The sequence below is a fragment of the Pterocles gutturalis genome, unplaced genomic scaffold (assembly GCF_000699245.1).
Source record: "Pterocles gutturalis isolate BGI_N339 unplaced genomic scaffold, ASM69924v1 scaffold7391, whole genome shotgun sequence".
In the NCBI taxonomy this organism is placed as follows: Eukaryota; Metazoa; Chordata; class Aves; order Pterocliformes; family Pteroclidae; genus Pterocles; species Pterocles gutturalis.
The window spans coordinates 476-11,435 of record NW_010105346.1 but is presented as its reverse complement, the minus strand read 5'-3'; the positions used below and the strand labels follow the sequence as shown (position 1 = coordinate 11,435).

General features: G+C 43.1%; 1 protein-coding gene across 1 annotated transcript; it reads left to right on the top strand.

Annotated features, from left to right (window-relative positions):
* The first annotated feature begins 26 nt into the window (after window positions 1-26).
* Window positions 27-4,120, top strand: LOC104471862. The gene is made up of 4 exons (XM_010087354.1): window positions 27-280; window positions 1,169-1,359; window positions 3,052-3,178; window positions 3,967-4,120. Exons 1-4 carry the CDS (start codon window positions 27-29, stop codon window positions 4,118-4,120), a joined length of 726 nt encoding a protein of 241 aa, XP_010085656.1.
* Window positions 4,121-10,960: the final 6,840 nt, after the last annotated feature.

Genomic DNA, 10,960 nt, shown 5'->3' with positions numbered 1-10,960 from the left:
AGGAATGAATGGAGCTCTGCCTGGGGATGGATGATGAGCCAACTGAGAGTTTATGGGTCAGGATCAGTGGGCAGACCAACACGGGTGTCTGCGATAGGTCTCCTGACCAGGAAGAAGTGGATGAGGCCTTCTTCAAACAGCTGGAAAAAGCCTCACATTCACAGGCCCTGGTCCTCATGGGGGACTTTAACCACCCTGCTATCTGCTGGAAGGACAATACAGCAGTGCTCAAGCAATCTACAACATTTCTTGAGTGCATTGATGACATCTTTCAGCACAAGTAATCAAAGAACCAGCAAGCAAACGCCCTCAGCTGTACCAGATTCTTGCAAACAAGGAAGAACTGGTCAGGGACATGAAAGGCAGAGTCATCATTGGCTGCAGTGACCATTAGATGGTGGAGTTCAGGATCCTGGAAGAAGAGAGCAGAGCAAAAACCAAGATCACAGCCCTGGGTTTCAGGGGAGCAGATTTACAACCTCCTCAGAGACCTGCATGGAAGAATCCCATGGAATATGACCCTGGAGAGAAGAGGGGTTGAGGAGAGCTTGCTGATATTCAACGGTCACCTCCTCCAAGCTCTAGACAGGTCTGTTCCAACAAAGAGAAAACCACGCAAAGTGGCAGGAGGCCTGTATGGATGAGCGCAGAGCTCCTAAATGAAATCAAACATAAAAACAAAGTGTGGAACAAAGGGGTGGAAAAAGGGGCAGGTGACGCAGGTGGAGTATAGAGTTGCTGTCTGATCATGCAGGAATGGGTTTAGGAAATCCAAGGCTGAGCTGGAATTTAATCTGGCAAGGCATGCACAACAGGGAAGGATTCCACAAGTACATAAATAGCAAAAGAAAGGAGAGGGAATATGTGAACCTGCTGCTGAATGGGGCAGGGCAACTAGTGACAAATTACATGGATAAGGCTGAGGTACTCAACACTTTCTTTGCCTCACTCTTTACCGTTCAAAATGTCCTTCAAGAATCCCAAGTCTCTGAGACCAGAGGGAAAGTCTGGAGCAAGGAAGGCTTATTGTCAGTGGAGAACCAAATTAGGGAGCACTTGAAAAAACTGGACCTACATAAGGCCACAGGCACAGATGGGATGCACCCCACCAGTGCTGAGGAGGCTGGCTGATGGCATTGTGAGGTCACTGTCAATTATCTTTGAACAGTCATGGCAACCGGGAGAGGTTTCTGAAGACAGGAAGAGAAGCAAACATCACTCCTATCTTCAAGAAGGGCAAGAAGGAAGATACAGGGAACTATAGGCTGGCCAACCTCACCTCAATCCCTGGGAAGCTGATGGAAAAAATCCTTCTGGAAAGCATTTCCAAAGATCTGAAGGACAAGACAGTGATCAGGAGTAGTTAACATGAATTTATGATGGGGAAATCATGCTTGACCAACCTGATAGCCTACAATGAGGTGACTATCTTGGTGATCAAGAGGAGAGCAGTGGATGATGTTTATCTCGACTTCAGTAAAGCATTTAATACTGTCTCCTATAACATCATTGCAGACAAGCTGACAAAGTACAGGTTAGATGAGTGAATAGTGAGGTGGACCAAAAACTGGCCAAACAACCAGGTCCATAGGGTTGAGATCAGTGGCACAAAGTCCAATTAGAAGCAAGTCACCAGTGGTGAACTCCCAGGAATCAGCACCGGGACCAATACTGTTCAACATATTAATTAATGACCTGGACAATGGGACAGAACGTGCCTTCATCAAGTTTGGAGATTATAAAAACCAGGAGCAGTAGCTCATCCATCACATGGGTTTTCTGCCTTACAGTTAGACCTCATCAGGCTGTAGAAATGGGCAGAGAAGAATCTCATGAAGTTCATCAAGGGGAAATGCAACATCCTGCATCTGGGGAGGAATAACACCAGGCAGCAGTACCTGCCAGGGGTTGGTAGGGAAGGGAAGAAGAATCATAGAATATCACAGAATCATAGAATCATAGAATGGTTTGGGTTGGAAGAGACCTTAAGGATCATTGAGTTCCAACCCCCCTGCCATGGGCAGGGAAACCTCCCACTAGCCCAGGTTGCTCAAAGCCTCATCCAGCCTGGCCTTGAACACCTCCAAGGATGGGGCATCCACAGCTTCTCTGGGCAACCTCTTCGAGTCCCTCACCACCCTCACAGGAAAAAACTTCCTCCTAATATCTAATCTAAATCTACCCTCTTTCAGCTTAAAACCATTACCCCTTAGAACTCTGCTTTGTCTACTTGGTTCACAGGACATTCAGGGCTTGATAATGACGGAAAGAGCACAAATACGTAACTTACTCGGTCACACAGAATGGCTGCTTGCCTCATAAAGTGGCATTAGTTATGCTAAGCAGCCACCTTAGTAGAGGTTGGGAGCAGGGGGTACCAGTCACAGGGTTGAGGGAGATGATCTTTCCCCTCTACTCAGCACTAGTGAGGCCACATCTGGAGTGCTGGGTCCAGTTCTGGGCTCCCCAGTACAAGAGAGATGTGGATTAACTGGAGGGAGTCGAGCAAAGGGCCACAAAGATGGTGAAGGGACTGGAGCATCTTGAATATGAGGAAAGGCTGAGAGAGCTGGGACTGTTTATCCTGGAGAAGAGAAGGCTCAAGTGAGTTCTCATCAAGGTGTTGTAACCATCATTCCCACACCTGATGGGAATGAAAAAAGAAGAGGGAGCCGGGCTCTTTGCAGCAGTACCCACTGACATGACAAAAGGCAATGGGCACAAATTAAAACACATGAAATTCAATCTGAACACAGGAAGCCACTTTTTTTTTTTTTTTCCTTCTTTTCTGTGAGGGTGATCAAACATTGGAGCAGGTTGCCCAGCTATGTTGCTGTGTTGCATAGTCTCCATCATTGGAGATATTATAAAGCAGTCTGGACGTGGTCCTGGGCAAGCGGCTCTGGTTGCCCTGCTTGAGCATGGGGGTTGGACCAGATTATTTCTAGAGGTTCCTTCCAACCTCAACCATTCTGTGGTTCTGTGAAGTCAGGCTATGACTTGTCCCCTTCATATCTATGTTGTTTCTAACATTGTTATTACTCTTTTTAGCTTTGTTTCCTGGGGCCTTTAACTGTTGCACAAAAGTTTCAGATGAAATTCCCAAAGGAATTCTCCGAAGAGTGGAGAGGTTCGATATCCAGAAGGCAGATGGCCTGTGTCACCTAGAAGCTGTTATGTAAGAGATGTTTTGGATCCTTCACTGTGAAAGGTGTACTGACAAGTTAAAACCTATTAGGCACCATTTAAACAAGTAGAATCTTAGAATGCTAACACAAATTCAATTAAAAACAAGTCTATGTGTAATTTAAGAACTGTCCTTCCTTCTGCTATTTAAACTTCTGACTGCTAAAACTGAATTTCCGTTTCAGTAATAATATTGATATTCAGCCTGCACTAACTTTGACACTTGCTTTATTTTCAGAACTGAAGAATGACTCATGCACCTAAGTCTTGTCTGGTTTCTTCCAACTATTGATCCTGTACAAACCTTGCCTAGAATCATTAAATCAGCTTTACTGTTGTACATAAACTATTGCCTTTTTTTTTTGGCTAGTACAATATCACACTGTCTAGGTTAAATTGATAAATTTCAAAGAAATCCTGGACATTTTTTATTTCTAGACATTTGCGTGATGATCATGACAACAATTATAATAAAGTGGTCTACTTATTTATTGGCCATAGAAATGTATTATTTTGCATTGTGGTTCTTTTCGGACCCACTGAAGCAGTAAAGCTTTTTTCAGGTTTTGGAAGACAGGTCTAATCATGTACACCTTAGATCCTAACTTTTACATATTTGAAAACAGACAAAAGTGATTAGACATATTATAAAAAATAATTTAAGATGAACCAATTCTCACTTTGTGGTCCTCCTGGGTGAGTGATAAGTATGATTGTTTTTAAAAGTTGGGGGTTTTACATTTTTTCTTTGAAACTGACAACCAGTTTTTGCTCTGGCAGTCTCTACATAGAAGGCAGAAAGTTCTGTGTGAGCCCACGGATTAGAAAAGTTAAAAAATGGATGAAGAAGAATAAGCACAAGATTCCCAGAAAAAAATCTCATGGTAGAAAGCAGAGAAGAACCAGAATTAAAAAGAAAGAAAAGAAACAGTAACACGATGAAGCAAACCCCGTGATTAAGATAACTGTGGCATACAGCGCTGCGAACAAAGATACCAGACTTCATCAGAGATGGACTGTAGCATTAAAATGACTTTTCAAATACCTATGTGCTAGAGAAAGCAGTGGCAGAAACCATCACCTGTACGCAAGAACAACACTGGTCAGATTACCAGCCAAATGACAAGATGTTCCTGAGAATGTCTTGTAGCAAGTGCTTGCTGTACCTCCTAGATCTATTGGTAGACTTAAATCCTCCGCTTTCCCACCCTACTTTCATGGCAGCCTCCCCTGTGATTTCTATTTTAACATGCCAGTATGCAGTTCCTTCTCATTGCTCTATTTTCCCAGACACATTCTTGGTCCTTATTCATCCTTGTTAGCAATCATCTTCGTGCTGTTGCCTGTTTTGTTTCTACTCTTCTAGTCATTAATCTTTTTTTCTTACATAATTTTACAGATATCTTTCCAGATACTAGTTCAGCTTAAGTTGGCCAAACCAATGTGTCTTTTATCTATTCCGAGCAATCTCTGCTCCTAGCTGTTATTATCATGTATCATTTCACTGATAATGACTGAGCCTGTTCATCAGGCTCAAAGTGTGGCATCCAAAGCTATGCAGTAAAGATAATCTCTACTAGAATCATAGAATCATAGAATGGTTTGGGTTGGAAGAGGCCTTAAAGATCATCGAGTTCCAACCCCCCTGCCATGGGCAGGGACACCTTCCACTAGACCAGGTTGCTCAAAGCCTCATCCAGCCTGGCCTTGAACACCTCCAGGGATGGGACATCCACAGCTTCTCTGGGCAACCTCTTCCAGTCCCTCACCACCCTCACAGTAAAAAATATCTTCCTTATAACTAATTTAAATCTCCCCTCTTTCAGCTTAAAACCATTACCCCTTATCCTGTCACCACACTCCCTGATAAAGAGTGCCTCCCCATCTATTCTGTAGGCCCCCGTCAGGTACTGGAAGGCTGCTACAAGGTCTCCCTGGAGCCTTCTCTTCTCCAGGCTGAACAACCCCAACTTTCTCAGCCTGTCCTCATAAGGGGAGTGCTCCAGCCCTCTGACCATGTAGCCCTCCTCTGGACTTGCTCTAACAGCCCAACGTCCTTCCTGGGCTTTTTTTCATTCAGTTCCCTATTCAAGTCCTTCAGCTGGGTCCTTCCTACCCTCTTTGCTCAATTTATTGTAATTAGCACCAAGGATTGCACGTGTCTCTCAAGGCCTTTCTTTGAAGACTAAGGATAATGCCAGCCTGGCTACCTACCCCATAGCCTCCCTCTCACTCCACAGCACTGCCTTCTCCCTTGTGGCACAGTCTCCAATTCCCTCCCCCTTCCTTGGAAACTGCAAACTAATGTAGTATTTCCACAAAGCCATCTCAGTCCAAAGCACTCTTCCTCACAGACACATATGGGGAAAGCAGCAAATAAGGGAAAAGAGAGGTCTTAAAAAGAATAGGTGCCATAGCATGCATACTTAAAACATCTACCTAGTGAGACAAAAATACTTAATATAGCAGCATAATTCTCTTCTTCCTCTCTTCCCCTACTAATTACTGTTTGTTTTCATTCACTGCATTTGTCTCAAATTAGCTCCTCAGTGTTGTCCCTTGTATTTATTTTCTAATCGTTACATCTAACTACATACTGCAGACATGGGAGAAAGCACAGCAGATGTCAGGAGATAGAAGGAGCTGCTGATAGGTTCCCTAAATAAAATAAAGATTAACATCTGTAGCAAGGTCATTAGCGAATAGGTAGTATACTCCCACAGATGCATATCTGATTAAATAAACTGACTTCTTCTAAAACAGATAAGACAAAACAAGGAACATGATTGTCTTATCTGATGAGCCAACAGCCTCCTAACAGGGATGAGGCAACTCATCTAACTCTTCTTCCGGTTTCTAGGAAATACTGTGTACACCATGTACGTTGGCATATCTCCATCCCCTGCCTGCTGAAATGAGGGAAAGGAAGCCTTCTGCCAGGAGCAGGAGCTGGGATTGCTCTTTCCAACTCTGAACATGCACAGAAGCTCTTCCTCCTGAACGCCATGTTTGGCATGCTGGGGAGGCAGAGGATGTGACCCCAGCTGATGCAACCTGGAATAGCACAATTTTTCAACGTTTCATTCGCACTCTGATGTTGCACTACCCAGACACCACACAGACACAGTGAATGGTTATTAGACAGGATCCAATCCTCCTGGGCCCAGGTCAGCGGTGCGCCAGAAATTGCTGAAATACATTACACTGTGGTATCAGTATCTTACTGCTGCTGGCAGTTCCATTTATTTTCTTCCTCATATTCTGCTCTGGATTCCAGATTTTACCTTCACGCTTCTCTCTTGAGTCACAGATTAGGTGGGTTTATGATGGCATCTCAGCTCCGCGTAGCTTTTCTATCAATGCAACCAGTGGCCTTTTGAGTGTATAGAGTGTACCCTAAGTATTGGGTATGGAGTGGACCCTAATTTCCATGCCTGTTCTGTCGAAGACATTCAGAACTTCACAAGACTGTGCAACTAACTTTCCAGGCTGACACAGGCATGTCTGAGCCCCTGTGGACCATCTGACTGTTTCACTTACAGCATCATTAAATATTGACACTTGCTAAAGGCAAATCAGGAAAGTTTGGGAGACTGGAGAAAGAAGGGAGCAAAGTCAAGCTGACAGTATGGATAAGAAAAAGTGATCCTGAGGTTCTAGATGAGAGCACAGCAGCACTGCCATCAAGAGTGGGAACTGCTGGATACTCAGTCTGTTGGAGGGGCAGGGGCAGGGCAGGGGCAGGGGGCAGGGCAGGGCAGGGCAGGGCAGGGCAGGGCAGGGAAGGGAAGGGAAGGGAAGGGAAGGGAAGGGGATTCCCTGTTGGTTTAGGCATGGGCTTCTGGGACAGCAGTATCTGCCTCCTAGTGGTGACCTCTTTTTGTACTGTCAGCTTTCCTGGGCCCTAAATCTTAGATTCCTATCGGTTCAACAGTTACTGCTTCGTAGCTGAAATTATAACACTGATGCAGTTCCTCCTCTTACGGATACTGTATAAAAGCAGAAAAGTGGGATCTAAATGCATTTTTACAGATTATAATAACTGGAATGGTTACAATGTCACCAATATTTTCAGACCCAGTCAGATCTGCATCTCAAATGGTATTGAGATATTTGCACTTACTGGACCTACTTTAAAAGACAGGCTTTGATAGGTTTGTTTACACCTCCCAGTTCTTCAGAGTGTGTGTTATCTCATGTCAGGTTCTCTTGGATTCAGGAGATCAAATTGAGAGGTTATGAGATGACAGAAGTCCTCTCCCTGCTGCCAACTGTGTTTCGTGTTTGGGTTCCTGTGCAGTCTTTTGGGAATTGAATTAGAAATAACTTCGGCCCTGATACCAGCACATGAAGTATCAAAACAGCACTTGAAAGATCTACTGCCTGGTACAGTTTCATCTATCCCTGAACCCTGAAACACAAATACGTAAAAGAAAAACCTTCTGATTTCCAAACCTTCACTTGGGTGACCTCACACTCTGTACCTGAGCATTAGTTTTGACCTTTGCTATTTTGTACTTGGCAACAAAAAAAAAAAAAAAAACCAAAAAAAAAAAAAAAAAAAAACCAATGCTTTTTTTCAGTAAAGTCATCTCAACATTTTGTTTTGTGGAAGAGATTATTATGGCACGTGACTTTGTTTTCCCTGAAAATGCTGGCTAAAGCTCTCTTTTCAATTGGTTTAGGGACTAAAGAGGTAGCTGGCAGAGTCTGAAAATCCCTGTATTTTAGTGACATAGAAGTGCAGCTCCCATTGAATTAAATCCAAATTAGGCCTGTAATTAATATTCTTGAAAATTCCAATAAATTCACTCTTCAATTGTTTTAAGAAAGAGCTTTAATCATCTGGCTGTTTCATTTATTTTAGGAGTTATTAACATAACCTAATATGACAGTCTCTATCTCTCTATGAGGCTTTAGAAAAAAAAAAAGTCGCATATAGAATTGCTTAAAAATTACTAAACAGAAGCAAAGAACATGCTGGGTCTATTGAGAAAAAAACAGCTCCCTAAATTTGATACACTGTCTTGAAACTAGAAGTGAAGGTGAGTCATTGGGCAGCAAACACATTTCTTTCAAAACAGCACTTGACTAGGAGATCCCGCCCACTTCTACACAGATGAAAAATTATGACAGCAACTCAAATTCAAACTCCTCTTTTATCAAAAACAGACTGGATTTTAACGGAGAAAGAGAAAGTGTGTTTGTCCTCTCCCTAGCAGCATCCGAGCATGTTTCTGCTCCAAGGTTATTCTGAGTTATGCTGCTTCTTTGGTAATACCACCTTTATTAAACGGACCTCTCCTTTCTCAGGTTTCCAGTTCTCAGGTTACCGAGGTGCAGCAATCATTTTGGTACACTAGTCCAAATTACCAAATACAGTCTTGATTGAAAATCTCACTGGACAGATTGGATAAACTCTAGAGCCACAAAAGGAAAATTACCTGCATTCTCACAAGCTGGGCTGAAAACAGTGGCAATCACATGTCTGGAGCATAATTTGGTTAGGGGATTATAATTAATTACCTAAAATGTTTGGAACAACATTGTCAACAACTTTAATGTTACTACTGCAACCCTTACAAGAAATCAATATAAAGCAAGTGTCATTTATCACAATAGCAGTATAGACTGATCCTTTCTTATGAAGAAATAATAGTAATTTTTTGGTAAGTATTTCCTTGCAATATACTCAGTGTCACAAAAAGCAGATAGGAGCCTTATAAAGCTGAATAAAAAGAATAATGCTATTGACAACAATTATAAAATAAATTATGCAGATTAATAAGAAAAAGGACTAGATCTTCGGCTATAAAGAATTAGTCATCAAACTAGTCTGCAAGAAGAGGACATCTGGATGTAAATTTAAATTAGCCTCTGGATCCAGAAACACCCTGAGGAGACATATACATTGCTTTTAGCAGCATAGATTAGATACCTGGTCTCTGAATTTAACTTCGTTTATTAAAAAACTGGGACTACATTGTGTCCTTAACCTCAGTTTTAAAATTCTGAACATCCAGCAACTTCTGTCACATTTTACCTTTTAGCTTTTCTTCATTATCTGCATAATCTTCAGACGCACCTTGGTACTGGCACAATAGGGGAAAATGGCTGTAATTTTATGGGCCATAGGTGGTTAATTTGGTGGGGGTTTTTTTGCAAATACATTATTTTAAATTAATAGCAATAATTTCCATGTCTATGTCATACTATCTTCTACAACACAGAAAATGTCAAAGACTGTGGGGCATCATTCATCACCATCTTGTACCGTGGACCATAGAAAAGAAAGCAATAATATATGAATCATCTCCCCAAGCTAATCCTAGTCATTTTGGCACCTTTTTTTTGGCCAGACCTATGAAGATGTAATAAAGATAAGAAGATTGCTATATATATATCTGTGTTTATTGTTGACTACACACCAAAAAAAACCAATTGTAAAAACCAGTTCCACCTTTACCATTTTGAAAGCAAATACGAGCAGATTGAAGCTGTCAGGGAGCAGGAAGGGCAGCCTGCTCTGCGCGGGAGGGTGAGCCAGAACACAACAACACGTCAGGCAGGGGCAGGGACCTCGCCGATAAGGGCATGCTCTCTCAGTGCCCAAACACAAAAAGCAGAGCAGGGCCAGTGATGGCAAGCAGGGTCAGCCAATAGTCCAGATGTCCAGACAAGTCTGTAGTGATGAGCAGGTCAGCGGTAAGCTAGGAAGTCAAGTCAGCGGGTCAGGATCAGCAAGCGATGCAGCCAGGCACAGGCACGCTCTTGGTGCTGCTCAGGCAAGGGCCCAGGTTTGAACAAACTTCCCAAGAGAAGAGGAAGGGGCCACCAAGGAGGCTCGTCACAGCTCCTTGTCACACAGCTCTCTTCACTGCAGCCCCATCCCAGGCTACGTGGGCACGCTGTACCAGAGCTGGCCTTGTGCACAGGCCCCCGAGTCCCCAGGGAGTGGGGGAGGGGCTGCAATGTCTCAGGGTGCACTCGCAGCCCTAACACGAGCTCTCATAAATTAAATGAGATGGATTGCTTCATCTCCTCCTGAGCATCTGTTCTTCTCTAAAGGCAGAACAGTCCACGTACCCTGATGTCAGGAAACATTTTGCCACCAAAGCACATAATGAGAGGCTGATGTTAGGAGCCTGTTTTTAAGCCTGGAACAAGGGCGCAGTTCTGGTTTTGGGTTTGTTTGGTTTTTTGTTTTGTTTTGGTTGGGGTTTTTTGGTGGTAGGAAAGGAAAAGAAGGAGGATTTGAAGTGTTAGACTCCTAGGGTATAAGTTTAACTTTTCTAACAAGAGGTCCGTTTGGCCTGTAGGCAGAGAACGTACAGGATATCTACCTGATGTAACTATGCCGTCATCGCCTACTGAGTTTGCATTTTGTCAACGTGTTTTTTTCGGAATTACAGATGGAACTGACTTGTGCACTGACTGGCGTCAGCTTATCAGAAGGCTGCAGGGTAACATGTGCAAACAAAACTTTTCTCAGTTTCTCAGCAGTATTTCTCAATCCTTGCACTACGAAGTTACAGGACAAATCTGTGATTTTACATGGCGACAGCAGGACAGCTATGAGTTCAAAACCAAGTGAGCAAACAGGATAGGAGCTAAGACTTTCAATGACAGCTTTTCCCTGTCTTTTTTGGTATTTTTACCTGCCCCTAAAATGGTGGGAATAACACAGTTTTAACACCCTGCTACTGTGAGGCCAGCAAGGTGTTGCCTTCTGCTGGCTGCAGCAACCAGATGTCATGGAATCTGACACCAGCTG